The sequence below is a fragment of the Myxine glutinosa genome, chromosome 5, assembly GCF_964187855.1.
Source record: "Myxine glutinosa chromosome 5, kmMyxGlut1.1, whole genome shotgun sequence".
Taxonomy (NCBI): Eukaryota; Metazoa; Chordata; class Myxini; order Myxiniformes; family Myxinidae; genus Myxine; species Myxine glutinosa.
In genome coordinates, this window is record NC_136265.1 from 39,876,870 (window position 1) to 39,894,658 (window position 17,789).

Consider the following 17,789-nt stretch of genomic DNA (forward strand, 5'->3'; position numbering starts at 1 on the left):
CCACAAGAACCTGATACCAACTGTAAAGCATGGTGGTGGAAATATGGTTTGGGGCATCTTTGCTGCATCAGGGCCTGGGCAGCTCACCATCATAGGATCCAATATGAATTCTTCCTTGTACCAGAGGGTGCTTGAGGATAATGTGAGGCCATCTGTCGGAAAGTTGAAGCTCAACCGAAGGTGGACCTTGCAACCTGACAATGACCCTAAACATACCAGTAGTACAGCGGATAAGCTCTCATATTTTAACAAATTGTGCATTTTTTGAGAAAAGCATGAAATTTCTAGCATAGTTAGTATATACCATAAGGTTTATTTTCAGATGTGGAGGGAAGTCAGATTTGACCACTGAGGACCGTGAGAGGTCAAATCCAAAATGGCCACCAGTCCACCGGGTCTAATGTTCTAACGCGCTTAATTTTGGAACCAAACAGTGTAGAAAAACATTATAGGTATCATTTCCAACTAAATTGGGGATGCCCATTCATTTGGTGATACTTTTGAGATCGCCAGAACTCAAGGACATGCATTTAGGTGAAGGTCAAATTACGTTAAATATCTATTTTTATGATACTGCAGTTGGAACTGCTATTGGAAAAAGTTCATTTGAACTTTTAAAACTTTATTTTTTTCAGGTACAGGGAGGGATAGGTACAGAACACCCAAAGACCAGAAATGATGAAAAAACGTGCTTACACTGCAAGGAATGATGCAATAACCTCTGAAAAAATAACTGTAGTTAACCAAGTATGTCCACAAAAGCTTACATTAAATCAAGTGCAATGATGAAAATTGGTAATGATCTAAATCTAACAGTCTCCAGAACAGAAGCACAGTGCAGTGCACTTGAGTGCAGCTTTGGCACTTGCAGCATCCAGTGCACCCTTTCTTGCAGCCACAGTGGATCGATTTTGGCACGATTTTGATGCTTCAGGGAGAGTGCTCCAAAGAGGCTGCCACACAGTTGTCTGCTTTGTCCAGCCCCAGTCAGATGGGTCTGGCATCTCTGGATCCATGACCAATGCCTTGTTCCAACAGTTGGCCTGGTAGCAAGTGTGCTTGATGTGCTGCTTGAGTGCTGCCTGGGTTGGAGGAATGTTCTCTAGAGTTCTACACTTCTGTGTGAAGAGCTGTTTCCTGGCATCATTCACTTCCGTGCTCTCACTGGTTCTATCGTACATCAGCACCACAAATCGCTCCAGCAGTAACATTGAGCCTTCACTGACCTCACTTGGCATGCCTAGGAGTTCATTGAAAGCATCATTCACCTCTAAGAAAGACTTCCAAGTTTCCCAGGCAGTCTTCTTTCCTCTGCCAGCGAATGCAGATACAGTATCACACCCGGTGAAAGCCTGCAAGATTGGGAGAGTCAGACACTGTGTTGGATTCAATGTGGCAACCATTTTGTGAACAGCTATGTACCGAAAGCTTGACCCGACACCAAAGGCAACCCACAGCTCATCAGGAGCATCCCCAATTTAGTTGGAAATGACACCTATAATGTTTTTCTACACTATTTGGTTCCAAAATTAAGCGCGTTTGAACATTAGACTCGGTGGACTTGCGGCCATTTTGGATTTGACCTCTCACGGTCCTCAGAGGTCAAATCTGACTTCCCTCCACATCTGAAAATCAATCTTATGGTATGCACTAACTATGTTAGAAATTTCATGCTTTTCTCATAAAATGCACAATTGTTGTTGTTATCCGCTGTACTACAGTAAATCCACCAAGGAATGGCTTAAAAGAAAGAAATGGAGGGTTCTGGAATGGCCAAGTCAAAGCCCGGATCTAAATCCCATCGAGATATTGTGGGGGGATTTGAAACGAGCTGTGCATGCAAGAAACCCCTCAAACATCGCACAGCTGAAAGAATTCTGCATGGAGGAGCCGGCAAAAATTTCTCCCAGTCGATGTCAGAGACTGGTAGACAGTTATAAGAAACGCCTACTTGAGGTTGTTTCTGCCAAAGGGGGCAATACCACCGATTAGAGCCAAGGGTGTATTTACTTTTTCCACATGCGAAATTTGCATTTATGTTTATTTAAATTATACAATGGACTACAAAATGTAAATGTTTCATGATATTTGTTATATTATATCACCTTTATCTATCAATATTGTTGAAATGAAGATCAAATAGCTGTATGTTGAAATATGTTGAAAAAGTCAAAACTTTACATGGGGTGTACTTACTTTTTCACGTGACTGTATATATATATATATATATCAGGAAGTTTATGGAGGCACGTCGAACGGTGTAGGTTGAGGTTGTGGGTGGTGGTTCATTTCAGCATAATGGGGTAGTGACTGAGAAATGGAGGTGTGTGTGTTGGTGTGATGGTTGTCATTTAAGCAGTGTCTTATTCAAGGTTTTCATATATCGTTTAACTATTTAGTTCCAACTATTGAAGTATTTTTACAAAATATTCCTACTCATGTTTTTCTTTCCATTTTAATGCTGCCAGATTAGAATATTGGTGAATCCCACAATCTCAGTCATATTGTGATGGAATCTTCGGTCATATTTGCTTTGATCACTTTCACATCGCTTTCTTGTTGTAGTGCTTGGAGATGAAGGAGCTTGAGCTTGCTCACCGATTGTATCGGTTTTTCTCTCTTGGGAATAACTGGAAGTTACTACACCCCCAGAGTTCTATATTCTTCTAGTAAGTCAGGTCCTTACAGCATCTCTAACCTTTTGTACCACCATAATATGATTCCATCGTAGATTAGCTAAACTTTAAGGAATTCTCGAGATTGGAGTTAAATGTAATCTGAATTGTGATTTCCATGAAGTTGCTTGTGGAAGACATTAGTAAGTTGTATTTTTGTCCATTACATTTATATTACATTTCATGTGAGATAATTTTTGAAGAAAAGGAAGCTCATGATGTCATTTGCGTCTCTTGTATGGATCTGCCATTTTCCGAGATCGTGCATGCATATAACGAACCAGAATGCTGCCGTGTACTGACTTTATCTGGATGAACATAGCTTCGACAACGTCATCGCATTGACATAGATTTTGTTCCGAGATGACCCCTAACTAGCCCCCACGTGAGTTGTAAATAATGCAGCTCAACATTTTCTGGCATGGGCCGAGGAAGGCTAATATGATGGATAAATGTGTTGAGGATCTTAAAATAAGTTTATTGTGTATTTATAGGTAGTTTCTCAGGAAGGCAAATCCAGTTTTTAATTTACCTGCCATGAAACTACTTTGGCAGCAACTGATGTTTTGTCTTTGTTTCAGCGGAGAATTTTTCCAATTGATTTGCCAGCAGGAGGACATCAGCGTGGTACTCTCCTGGTACCGTCACATTGTGCCATCGGTGAGTTCAGCTTATCAAATTGGAGGCACACACAATTAGTGTCATTCTGCATCAGGAAACCCTTCCTTATGAACATGGCAAACTCGACTTGCACAGCATGGTTACAGAGGTTGAGAGTGTTCGATTTCCAGATAACTTTGTCTGTTTCAGGTTAATTTTGACTGATTCTGGTTACCCAACTGACCCTAATTTTAATCACCTGCTGGAATTGTTTTTTTTCTTGGTCAGTTATCTCCCTTTGCCACCGGCAGTGCCTCCAAAATAGTGGCCACAATGACGGCATGTTTCCATTGGTTATAGAGTTTAACTGTCACCTTTGGGCAGATACATACTTGAAAATGGCGATTTTTGAGTCGATGCTGATTTTAGAACTTCATCACATTGTGCACGGACAATTATTCTGTCCCGCATCATTCATACCTGCCAACTTCCTTGTATATAGCCAATGTGGATTGTCATCAATCCACATCGATTCGGGTTTATCTGTTTGAGTTATTTCGTCATTTTCCGTCATGTTTCTTGAAGTTGAAGATGACTGTAGTTCACCAGTATCAGAGGGGATATCGGAAATGCAAAACCGTCGTCGGCACTTGATGTTGTCATAGATTCCTCAAAACAGAGACAAACATCTTGCCATCCAGCACCAGGCTGGTGCTGTTACATTTTATAGAAACAGTAGTTCACCAATCTTTTTACCTTCGACAGGGTCAACTATTGAGACCAATTATTTTTAAGAGAACGATATAATTTTGGGAGGCCAGATGGGTTGAATTTGTTTTTTTTCCTTTTTTTGCATACACGATCGAGGCACGTGTAAGAGCTAACATTAATCACCAAAAAACAAACTGACACATAAAACATGATAAAGGGAGCGGGAGACAAGATGGGGAGAGAGGGGGAAGCACATAAGTACAACAGCAGAGAACAGGGACATCGGGAGATCTGTGGGAGGGAGAGGAAATGAGGGGAGGAGCATGGGAAGGGGGGGTGGGGGTGCGAGAGGTATAAAACACATGCACACTGCTAGGACTTCAAGGAAAGAAGTCGGTATTTAAAAAAAAAATTGGATCTGGGGTGAATTAATGGGGGTAGAAGAGATCAAGGTTTTGGATGGGGGAAGATGAGAGATGGTGGTGAACAGCTGTTTTAAAGACCTGGAGGGAGGAGTGGGATTGAAGAGAGCGAGGGAGTTTGTTACAGAGGCGGGAGAAAAGAGGAATGAAAGAGTGAAGGTGAGCAGAGAGTCTTGATTTTGGCCGTTTCACCATAAGAGGGTTGCTGGCAGATCTTGTGCGACTTGTAGGAATATTTTGGGGACAGAGCACAGACAGAGCTGGGGGAGCTAGGCCGGAGCTAGGTCGGAGCTAGGCCGGAGAGGAGTCTGTACAAGAGAGAAAGACCACCAACCTGCCTGCGGTGAGTGAGTGAAAGGCCCTCGGAGTTAGCTTCATCGCGGGAGATTCCAATGATTCTCAAGGCTTTGGTTTCAATAGCGTGAAGCCGAGATAGGTGTAAGGCAGGAGCACCAGCCCAGAGGGGAGAACAGTATTCCATTGAGCTGCGGATGAAAGCTTTGTATGTGGTTAGGAGCTCAAGTGTGCCAAGGGAGGACTTTGCATGATGGAGGATGCCCAGTCGGCGACTGGCTTTGGAGGCCAGCTTGGAAATGTGGTTTTCCCAGGAAAGATCATGGCAGTTAGTGAGACCCAAAAGCTAGAGTGACAGAACTTCTTCAAGAAGATTGTTCAGAAAGTAGATGGGAGGGTTCTCCAGTCAGTCTTTTCGGAGAGACATGGTGAGAGTGTGAGATTTGTCAGGATTGAAAGACATGTTCCACTTGTTTGACCAGTCTGTGATTTTGTCCAGGTCTGCAGAGAGTGAGGAGGTTGCAGACTGCCGATCTGAGGGATTAGGTATGAAGCGACAGAGAGTGGAGTCATCAGCAAAGAGGTAGAGAGGATTTTCCAGAGTCAGAGAAATCATTGATGAATACCAGAAAAAGCACAGGGCGCGAACACTGCCTTGGGGAACTCCAGCCTGAACAGGAAGGGGAGATGAGAGAAATCCATTCAGGGCCACACGTTGACGACGACCAGAGAGGACGTCCGCCAGCCATGCGTGGAGATTTCCATGGATACCATCCCAGGAGAATTTGGTGAGCAGGGCTGGGTGCCAGACCGTATCGAAGGCATGTGATATGTCAAGGGAGACAGCTCTAATTTCCTGTTTGGCATTGAGGACGTCCATCCATTGTTGAGACAGCAGAAGCAGCATGTCCAGAGTAGAATGACCTGGTCTGAAACCAAATTGATGATCAGAGATCAAGCCATTGGAGAAGAGGAAGGATTTGATATCAGAAGCGATGATGGATTCCATGACCTTGCTGATTATTCGGAGCAGGCTGATTGGTCTGCAGTTGCAAGGATCGGTTTTTGCACCTTTTTGTGTAAAGCGGTCATGTTGGCTGTTTTCCAAGCTGGTGGCAGATGACCTTGGTCCTTGAGCAAAAGAGAGGGTGAAGAGAACAGAGAGAGGGTGAGATAGAGCGACAGAGCAGGAACTTCAGACCCGTGGGAAATTGACAGATTGGGTGAGTCCCAATGAGTCGCAGAAGTCCTTTGCTGAGGTGCCATGGCTGGTGAGAGAGAACCCACACCCAGCCAGCTGGCATGATGACAGTTGAAGTCGCCACATATGAGGAAGAGAGAGTTTGGATGAGTTGATAGAAGTTGGTCCACATTGTCAGGCAGCGAAATGTAAATGGAGTCATCACTGTTTGGTGGACGGTACAGAACACATCTATCTATAATTCCAGTAATCTCTGTGTGTCTGTGTGTCTGTGTGTTTGTCTGTGACCGCTGTTTCTCGACAACCACGGGTCCGATATACTTTAAACTTGCCAGGTATATTGCTGGGGACCCGAGGATGTGCCTTTTCAAGGTTTGTAATTAATCGGACAAGTACTTACCGAGCTATGGCGATTTAGCCGTTCGCCGTTCGCTTTGGCGTTGCGAATGGACCAAACCATTGCATGTAAATAGAGGGGGGGGTTCTGTGGTCGTTGCGAATGGACCAAACCATTCATGTAAATAGAGGGGGGGGGGGGTTCTGTGGTCGTTACTGCCACGTGGTTTCAAAGTTTTTTTTTGTTGTTGTTTGCACGCATGTTTTTTTGCACCCACGTACGGGCACGCCCTAGGATGTTTACACACACACACCCCTACACAAATTTTTTTTTTTTTTTTTTTTTTGGCAAGGAACGGGCACCCACGTACGGGCACGTCCTAGCTTATATATAGTACGGGCATGCCCTAGTATGAACAAAAGGTGGGAGTGGAGAGGAAGCCGTAGCCAGAGGTACTCCTGAGGGTGTGGTGGGTAGAAGGCAGTGCAAAGAGAGTGAGGAAAAGAGTTTTTAATAAAGATAGCAACCCCACCACCAGGACGCGGATCAGGTCTATCATACCGGAGGAGGGAGTAACCAGGAATAGATATTGTTACAGATCGCGGACAGATGTTATGATGACCGAGCGGTGGTGTATTACCGCGACCTAACAGGATCCCTGACTCACCCGATTCACCCAGGACTTTGGCCGGATCGCACCACAGCTAGTCAATAGGGAAAAGACAAAGGCGACACGGATGTGAAGAAGAAAAAGAAGACAAAAAGGTTTGGAAATACTACTAAATTTATTGACTATTTACACACAAGCAAAAAGAAAGCAGTCACGTTTATTTACAAGCACATAAGACGCAGGTGACACAGGGAAAATACTAGCTTACCTACAGTCTTAATTAACCCAGGACAGAACAAACAAAAGGCAGACTCACGCGGGGAATGACAGGAATGGCAGGAATGGCAGGAGGTGGATGGCTGGAGGTGAACGCTTGGTGGAGCCAACGCGGAGCTTGGTGGAGCTTTGGTGGAGGTGAACGCTTGGTGGAGCCAACGCGGAGCTTGGTGGAGCCTTGGTGGAGGTGAACGCTTGGTGGAGCCAACGCGGAGCTTGGGGGATTGGTGTGACGGGTTCTCTCTCCTTCCTTAGTCCCACCCAGTCCAACAACTTCCTCTCTTGCTTAGTCCCACCCAGTTCAACAACTTCCTCTCTTGCTTCAGGACTCTTTCTCTCTCTTTCTTGGTCCCTCACTCTTTACCACCGACTCCTCACCGCAACCAACGCAACCACTTGACCACCACCTCTACTGACTGACTCTTCACCACTCTGCACTTGACGACCGACTCCCAACCAACTCAGACCAACTCAAAGTGCATCTCCTCGTGTGGGAACGCCCCCGCCGTGGGTTATATAGGCCCCGCCCCTCAACCTTTGCGAACCTCCCCCAAACGTTCTCTCCCCGCCCTCTCAAGCCAAACCCCTTGTTCATGGTTGGTCGAGTGGGGCTGGATCACTCCTCCCCTCTCTGACGAGGTGGGGACCCGCCTTTCTTCTCCGACTCAAGCACATGGTCAATGGCGGTTATTGGAGGGGAGGTGATTGGGAATCGAGGGCTCAGCACTGACGAGAGGGGATGTAATATGGAAATGGAGGTTTTGGGGATGGGAAGGAAAGGGAGATTTTGGGGATGGGAAGGAAAGGGGATCTATTCTCTTTCACTGGTGCAATGGAGTACTTCAATTAATGGGAGACACAGCCTTACCCTAAAACACAGAATAAGGATATAACTGTCAAAAAAGATATATCGTGTCCTGCATGTATGTTTTATGGACTAACTACGGGAACGCCCTTTGACCTTTATACAACCACAAACGGAGGGAGGAGGGGTGATATTTTACAACAACCTTTTACAACAACATTTTACCACAACAATAAAATAAAAAAACATTCTCATATCCACAACACTGCACCCTCCTCCCCTTAGGCACGTCCCGGGCCTATAACTTTTACCTTCGTGTGGCACGTAGGTGTAGTTCCCTCTACTTTTAACCTGACCCTGAGTGCGACAGTTTTAAAACATAAATAAATGTGTCCCGCTGCTCCATTGCACCCTGCCTAACAGACTTACGCCCACAGTTAACCGAATTGCGGAATGGTCTTCAAACTATACACTGACGGTGGGAAGCATTATTTACAATGACGCTATTTTTATTTACAAAACTAACCCAGGACCTATGATTGTTCTTTCTGGGGGGGAGACAGTCTGCTCTGCATCGACGCACCATGAACGCACCCAAAAACGCACCAATACACACCCAAGCACCAATCGGTGCAGTCACCATTGTTCATGAAAATAAAAACAACAACCCCTAACCCTGCAGGTGTCTCTTGCTCTTCGGCTCCCTCTGCTGGTGATTATTATTTGTCTTCCAGATGTTGTCATTTTCATTTTGCTTTGCTTACTGGCGGCCTATTTGTATTAAAACTTGCACCCAATGTGTCCTTTTTATTTATTTTATTTATGGCCCACAGGGCCGACTAGTGTGGTTCACCTGTGGGGCATCGGTGCCCTGTGGCCAAGGTCCGCCAGCAAGATTTCGGGCCCTCATGGCCGGTTCCAGCAGAGGGGCCATGCCCCAACCCATGGGGTCCATAAGTGGTGCTCGGCCACAGGCATGTGGTCCATAATGTGGTGCATCGATGCAGACAGCTGGTTCTGGGAATTTCGGGCGCACAATGGCCGACCCACGCACGCTCCCCTCGGCACCCAGTGGCGCACAGGTCATGTGGGAGACAAAAGGGGAAAGACAATTGAGCGAGGGGTAAGGTCACAAGGGTACACATCAATAAGGCAATGCAAGGCGAAATGCGTACGGAGGGCGAAGTGAGAAAGCTCGTCCCTACCGTACGTCACCCCCCTGTCACCTACCCTACCCTTGCCCTTACCCCATATGTACAAAAATCTACACATTTACAAATTCGTCACTACTGTCACGTCTTCCCCATATTTCCCCTATACCAAATTCGTCTCCACAATCCCTCTACTTCAAAATTTGCCATCACCAATTCATCATCAATCCTCATAAGGAGGGAGAGATAGAATTACGCACAATGTCACACCCACGTCATGATGCGTCTCACAATCCAAACATTTGCACAGTAAAAATAATTAAAACATGGCATGGTGTGGAGTACCTGTCACCTCAGGTGAGTGGATGCAGATGGTGCGAGGAGACTTCATCCTAACTACTTTCTAAATGACATTAACACACTTTACACTACCCGGGGTCTTTCCCTGCCAATCCATTGGCCAACTTACACTACGGGTTCTAAAAACCAATTCCCATTGACCAAACTGTGGTGCTTCTCAATTTGGGGTCTCACTCCCCCGATTCATCTCCCGGTGCCCTCGCACAATTTCTGGGCCGCGACGTGTAGCTCTCCCAGCAGGTCTACCCACCTGCACACCTCCACCACTGTAGTTGCCACCCGAGCTTACCTAGCTCCTCACCCTAACCTAACTAACTGGGGACAGCCCCTCCTGGCTCTCTCACCCCATGGTGCCCTCTGGCACTGGGCTACCCGGGTCCGTCCTCCGGATCCTCGGGCCCCATCCACAACAACTACTACCGGCTCCCAGAGCCCACCTGCGGCCTCACCTGGCCGACATCCTCACAGTGGTGGAGCGCCCAACCAACTACACACACTAACAGGCTACACGCCCAGCCATTTCCACGACACTAATGCACCCATCCAAATACCATTCTTTCACCTCGCACCACAGATGCCAATATCCAACCACAATTTACCTATACCCTCTACCTAACACTTACACTACCCGCCCCGGGTATCCGTGATGGGGGTCCACTCTTTCCCCATTCACACCTTCGCACCATCCACTCCACTCCACGATTTCCACCATTCTCACTCCACGACCATCCATTCCAATACTCCAGATATTCCACACTACCATTTATTCCACACAGCCACATACACCTGTTGTTGCACACCTGTGCCCTCACACCTGGTGCCACCTGCACCCTCCTTTCTTCCTGGACCATTTGGTCAACACAACACGCAATCACCACTACTCCCTCATACACGGCTCCACACACCTGTTCAGTTGCACACCTGTGCAATCACACCTGTTCCATTCTCACCTGTTCAATCCTCACACACACGGCATCATCTCAGCTAACTACTCCCCTCTGAAACTTGCGCTTCCCAGTCGTCCCTTTAAACTATTGCGCTCCCACGTCATTATAATCCACACTAATCTACCTGCGTCCCCACTACAGGTATCAGTCACTAACTAAACTTAACGTCACCTAATGTCATCTTCGCTAGATCCCTATCAATATTATCCAAGCCCTCCCTGGCTCGGTTGTCATAGCCACCCCATAAACTATTGCGCATTTGCCCCCACCTGTGAGGGATGGTGGATTTGCCATCCCACCACATCGGGGGTCTCTCCCTATAAATTTTGTTCGTCCAAATTCAATAAACCAAAAATTTGCCATTTATTGCTAATCACCATACCATCATCAAATTTTGCTTTTTTCTAATTTCGGGTCCAAAACACTAACCTCATCACCCGTCTACTTATTACATCCTCTCGGTGCGCCGTGACATCATTAAACTCGGTTCGTAAAGCCGAGCAATGAATTCGGGTGGTTTGGTCGCCTGCAGGTTGAATCCGTCCGGCTTTCGGTTCAAGGGAGGTGGTTTGGTTGGACCGAGGCTCCACGCACCATCTCGGCGCGGCACCTTGCGGTCCCGGGCCCGATGGCTCAATCTCCCCCGGTCGGAACCCCGTCCCCACGAGGGGGCACCGTTCCGCTTCCTCCCACTCGCCCTCGAACCGGACCGGTCGCCTGGCCCGACAAGGCCCGGACTCGACCGTGCGGGGCGGGGCCAAGCCCGAATCGGCAACGACGCTTCGAAGAGAAGCGACGCAGCTTCGATCCGCGCCGGGCCCTGCATCCAACAAAGGGCTCCTCGCACCGAGTGCTCGCATCGGCTATCCGTCGCTCTAACCACTAACCCGGTTACCGTCGATGCTTTACTTGCATGCTTACAAGCATACGCTACCCCTTTCACCCTCACAAAACCTGGCGTTCCAACGCCGTCCGTACATTCCACCAACGCTCTCCCTGTTACACACCACACCTCTCGCGCACACTCTTGCGCACACTTTGGTCCACACCTCTCCTCCGTTACGTCCTCCGTAACACTCACCATGGGCGTGCACTCTTGCATCCACCCACTAACGCGCTCGGATGGGCTCTCCCACACTCGCGCCATGACCAATTCAGGTGTGCTTTCTCGCACACGTTCCACCACCACCTTACTCTCCGTGTCACACTTCGTACACCCCGACGTGCATTCTCGCTCGCACTCGGTTTCACACTCGCGCTCCGATGTGCCCTCTCGCACCTGCGCCATCACCAACTCACTATTCGTGTCACACTCCGTACACCCCGACGTGCATTCTCGCTCGCACTCGGTTTCACACTCGCACTCCGATGTGCCCTCTCGCACCTGCGCCATCACCAACTCACTATTCGTGTCACACTCAGTACACCCCGACGTGCATTCTCGCTCGCACTCGGTTTCACTCCCACACTTTATAACACACCCACTCGCCGACGCACACTTTTTCCTCCCACGCGTGCCATTTCCACTCACACGGGACCCTTCACCAACGCCCGGATGCTTCCTCGATCCCAAGCGCGCGAAAATTCTTTTGTCGCTAAACATCCTCCTGCAAAATCTACCCGCACAATATACAGCACGACTCACCTGGGGGATCCTTTTCTCCACGCGAACCTGCAAACTTCCATTCGGGTTAAGCACAGCATCGTGATGTGAGCAGGGACTTTGTACATAATCCATTTCTCCCTGCAATTCCCGGGCTACCTCCGTCATCTCTTCAATTTTAATTCCCAGCACTGCTTTTTCTTTATTAACCTCGGCAACCGCTGGCTTTAATAAAACACCCTCTACCTCATCGGTCGCCGGCTTTTCCAAACCCCGTGTCGCGATTTCTACCCCCGTCATTGTACCCGCGCTTTCCTCCGCTTCGCTCAACCAGCGCTTTTCGACCCGCGTTACCTCGTCGTGCACCCCTGGGACCCTTTCACCCAACTCGCGGTCTCTGTCCCTCTGCTCCCTTTCCTCCCTATCGGCCCTCATTCCGTTTATTCTGTTTTCCATTTCTAGCATGAGGGCCTCCATTTGTAGCACAAGGTTCGAATCCAACAATACTACGGTCACGGGCGCGGCAAAATTTGGTGCCGCTGTAACCACGTGCGCGAGAGCGCCATTTTGTGCACCTGATACCCCCTCAACCGCCTCCTCATTGCTCCCCTCCATTTGATCCTGGGTTACTCCTAACCCCTCCTCTAGCTCACCCACCGGCATTCGATCGCCTTGACCAGCCATGGCGCGATTTCAAAATTCGGGTTTTATAAAACAAAACAAATTTCAGCCGCTCCAAATTTTGACCAAATTTTTTCTAGATGTTTTTAAAAATTTGGTTCGGGCCCCGAATCTCACTCCCAGACACCAATTGTTACTGTATAACACAATTGGTGTTCCAAAATTTGGGCCTAACAAATTTAGTCCCAGGTCCGAATCCAACTCCTGACAACCAATTGTTACAGATCGCGGACAGATGTTATGATGACCGAGCGGTGGTGTATTACCGCGACCTAACAGGATCCCTGACTCACCCGATTCACCCAGGACTTTGGCCGGATCGCACCACAGCTAGTCAATAGGGAAAAGACAAAGGCGACACGGATGTGAAGAAGAAAAAGAAGACAAAAAGGTTTGGAAATACTACTAAATTTATTGACTATTTACACACAAGCAAAAAGAAAGCAGTCACGTTTATTTACAAGCACATAAGACGCAGGTGACACAGGGAAAATACTAGCTTACCTACAGTCTTAATTAACCCAGGACAGAACAAACAAAAGGCAGACTCACGCGGGGAATGACAGGAATGGCAGGAATGGCAGGAGGTGGATGGCTGGAGGTGAACGCTTGGTGGAGCCAACGTGGAGCTTGGTGGAGCTTGGTGGAGCTTTGGTGGAGGTGAACGCTTGGTGGAGCCAACGCGGAGCTTGGTGGAGCCTTGGTGGAGGTGAACGCTTGGTGGAGCCAACGCGGAGCTTGGGGGATTGGTGTGACGGGTTCTCTCTCCTTCCTTAGTCCCACCCAGTCCAACAACTTCCTCTCTTGCTTAGTCCCACCCAGTTCAACAACTTCCTCTCTTGCTTCAGGACTCTTTCTCTCTCCCTCACTCTTTACCACCGACTCCTCACCGCAACCAACGCAACCACTTGACCACCACCTCTACTGACTGACTCTTCACCACTCTGCACTTGACGACCGACTCCCAACCAACTCAGACCAACTCAAAGTGCATCTCCTCGTGTGGGAACGCCCCCGCCGTGGGTTATATAGGCCCCGCCCCTCAACCTTTGCGAACCTCCCCCAAACGTTCTCTCCCCGCCCTCTCAAGCCAAACCCCTTGTTCATGGTTGGTCGAGTGGGGCTGGATCACTCCTCCCCTCTCTGACGAGGTGGGGACCCGCCTTTCTTCTCCGACTCAAGCACATGGTCAATGGCGGTTATTGGAGGGGAGGTGATTGGGAATCGAGGGCTCAGCACTGACGAGAGGGGATGTAATATGGAAATGGAGGTTTTGGGGATGGGAAGGAAAGGGAGATTTTGGGGATGGGAAGGAAAGGGGATCTATTCTCTTTCACTGGTGCAATGGAGTACTTCAATTAATGGGAGACACAGCCTTACCCTAAAACACAGAATAAGGATATAACTGTCAAAAAAGATATATCGTGTCCTGCATGTATGTTTTATGGACTAACTACGGGAACGCCCTTTGACCTTTATACAACCACAAACGGAGGGAGGAGGGGTGATATTTTACAACAACCTTTTACAACAACATTTTACCACAACAATAAAATAAAAAAACATTCTCATATCCACAACAATATTAAGGAATCGGAGACATCTTGAAGGAGGAAAGTTTCTGTTTCGCAGATTGTCTGGTTTGTCAGAAGCAACCTGTATGGAGAGATCAATCAGGTTGGAGCGAAGGATCCGGATGTTTGAGGTCCATACCATTGAGGAAGAGGGAGGGGAAGCATCGGGTACAGGACAGGACAGGACAGGGGAGGGGTAGGGTAAGATGAGGGGTGAGAGGGGGAGGTAGGGAGAGCTGTCTGTTGATAGTGTCAGAGATTGCAGAAGAGTTAGGAGAAAGGGAAGGATGAGGAGGACAAAAGGTTTGATGGTGATGGGATGAGGTACAGTGAGGGGTTGTTTGAGGGGGGTGGGGAGGGGCAGAGCAAAGTAGAAGGTTGGAGGAGGTGGAGGTATGAGATAGAACGGAGACGAAGTGGGATGGAGGCAGCTTTGAGGAGGAGGAGGAGGAGGGGGGAGGATGGAGAATTGGAGAAAGATAGTAGGGGGGGGAGATGAGAAGGGGAGGGGTGAGGATGGAGTTTTGAAGGGGAGGGGTGGGGCGGGAGTTTTGAAGGGGAGGGGCGAGGGGAGAGTTTTGAAGGGGGGGTGAGGGGGGAGATTTAGAGGGGAGGGGCAAGGGGGGAGTTTGTGAGGAGGGAGAATTGAAAGGGAGGGCAGAGGGGGAAGTTTTGGAGCCAAGGTGTAATGGAGGAGTTTCGGAGGGGAGGGGTGAGGGGGGAGTTTAGAAAGTGGATGATTTATGAAAAACGAACATTTATTACAAACTGGGTTTATTGTGATTTTCAAGTCAGAGATCCGTTTGGAAACGATAGAGGAGGGGTGAAATGAAGGTGAGTTTAGAGAATGTAGGGAGGATGGACTGTAAGAGATTGAATTTTTTTTTAAAGGGGAATGATTTGATGAGGAAATTGAAAAAGCCTTTTAAATAGGAAGAAAAACAGCGTGTTGTAATAAACCACTGAATAAAACTGTAGGGGAAAGTTTAAACATATTTAAACAAAACCGTGCAAAACAATCTGGGAAATCCTGAAGTGAGCGCGTGGATCAGAGAAAGATCAGAGAAAGAAAGGATCAGAATTTCCACCATACTTGAAAGTATGGTGGAAACTAGAATTGTAAAAGTGAGTATTCGCTGGAGATGGAAGGAAGAGGTGTAAGAAAAGGAGATAAAGGGGGCGGGGCGAGACAACAGCACACGTTGGCGGGGCCCGCGAAGGGAGAATGAATTTAAATTAAAAAAAATTGTATTTAAAATGTTAGACAAAGGGTAGATGTTCGGGGAAGTTAGGGGGAGAAGGGAAATCTCAAAAAACAAGCAATACAGCGAAGGAAAGAACTTGTATTCACAAAACACCGATGGGGAGAGGGAAGCCTCAAGTTACCAGGCTGCGCATGTGGTGCGAACAGAAAACGATTAAATTATACACAAGTTTGCATGAATTACAAACCAAAAACTAACGAGAAACACACAATAACACTTACACAATAAAATAACGAGTGGAAATTTGACAAAGACAAGAATGGGAAAATACTTAAACTTTGATGCTGTGGAGCAAAATCGAGAGTCGCTTCCTCGCTCGAGGGACCGGAAACGGAAGTCAAGCTTGTTGTAATAAACCACTTTCTCTGAATGTATCTTCTCTTTTCAATTTTTATAATAATACTAGTATAAAAGCCCACCAAAAATGACGGGTTGGAACGGTTTCTTCAACGGTACAGCCTCGTGGGCATGCAAAATTCTGAAGCCTCAGCCTAGTGTCAAGTGTGCTTATATCTTTTTTTATTTATCAGACATCATATGGATGTAAATGAACACTCGTTTTACTCTGCGTGCGTTGCACGTCACGTGCAGCAAATTTCACCTCCATGCGCCTTGTATTTATTGGTACTTTAAAAAAAACGCTTCTGTACACCACCCCTCAGGCTCAGTTTGCAAGCCACCATCTACATTTCCAATGGAAGACACATATTTAATTTTTTTATGGAAGATGTTTTTCGAGTTTGTTTTATCCTCAAAAATAGACCGTAGTGAACACACATTCGTCTTAAAGATTGGCCTTTAAAACCCGACTCAAATCGTCCTCATGAAGGGGGACAGACATCTTTAAAAAATAAAACACGCAAAAATACATATTGACATTGTGTTTATATGGTAGATAGTTCAAATTTCACTTTAAAACTTGAAAAACTTGAAAATATACACTTGATCTCAATTAAAGGAACAATAGAATAAAATAAAATAATCCGTACCTACTCCTTGTAAAATGTCCTTGCTTTTTGTGGCTTGTAACCTGAAAGAATGTTTCTTTTTGGCCAAAGCCTTGAATGTTAAGAAAGACAATACAATGAATAATGTTCGGAAAGGCTACAAGGAAGGGCTCTTTGCTGTACATTAGGGTGGTCCAAAAATTTGAAGATTGGATTTTCATTTCTCCACAAGCCTGCCCCTATTCCTTTTGAAGAAAGTAGTTCGTGGTGAAAATTTGAGCTTAATTGGACAATATTTAGAGGTTGCTCAAAATGTTGACAAATTTTAATGAATAATAAGATACAGAATTTTTAGCATCATACATCAATTCATAGATAATTATCTATTTTCAGTTACTCAAATTATTTATTATTGTTATTGTTGTTGTTGTTTGTTTGTAAACTAATAAATAATTATGTACAATGTACCATTATACAATCTACATGCATGTTCAATTGTTCATTGTTCATTTTTTAAATACTGAATCGAGGCTCGTGAAAGAGCTGACAACCGCGAGGGAAAGACAGTACAGTGGGACCGCGAGGGAAAGACAGTACAGTGGGACCGCGAGGGAAAGACAGTACAGTGGGACCGCGAGGGAAAGACAGTATAGTGGGACCGCGAGGGAAAGACAGTACAGTGGGACTGCGAGGGAAAGACAGTACAGTGGGACCGCAAGGGAAAGACAGTACAGTGGGACCGCGAGGGAAAGACAGTACAGTGGGACCGCGAGGGAAAGACAGCACAGAGGGACCGTGAGGGAAAGACAGCACAGGGGGACCACGAGGGAAAGACAGCACAGAGGGACCGCGAAGGAAAGACAGCACAGAGGGACCGCGAGGGAAAGACAGCACAGAGGGACCGCGAGGGAAAGACAGTACAGTGGGACCGCGAGGGAAAGACAGCACAGGGGGACCGAGAGGGAAAGACAGTACAGGGGGACCGCGAGGGAAAGACAGCACAGAGGGACCGCGAGGGAAAGACAGCACAGAGGGACCGCGAGGGAAAGCTATATGTGAAAGCTATATATGACTATATGAATGTTCATTCATATAGTGAAATTAAGATTAAAAACAAAACAGTAGATTAAACATTCATGTATTAATTTGACAATAAATAATTTATCGGAAAAAATCAATCATCCATCAGAAAATATAAAATATCCATCAGAGACGATAAAACAAATCTATCAGAACAATTAAAACAAAGTAAACATCAGAATACACATAATTTGAATGATTTTACGTAACATTGTTTTCAGAAACTTGTGTTTCAAAACATTGCCGACTT

At 46.8% G+C, this 17,789-nt stretch overlaps 1 protein-coding gene across 1 annotated transcript in view; it reads left to right on the forward strand.

Annotated features, from left to right (window-relative positions):
- PTCD3 (pentatricopeptide repeat domain 3) overlaps positions 1 to 17,789 on the forward strand; it is a 122,896-nt gene that overhangs the window by 91,706 nt on the left and 13,401 nt on the right. The window contains exons 17-18 of the mRNA XM_068117287.2: positions 2,566 to 2,669; positions 3,257 to 3,335. Coding sequence (XP_067973388.2) covers positions 2,566 to 2,669; positions 3,257 to 3,335 — 183 coding nt within the window. The remainder of the gene's footprint in view (positions 1 to 2,565; positions 2,670 to 3,256; positions 3,336 to 17,789) is intronic.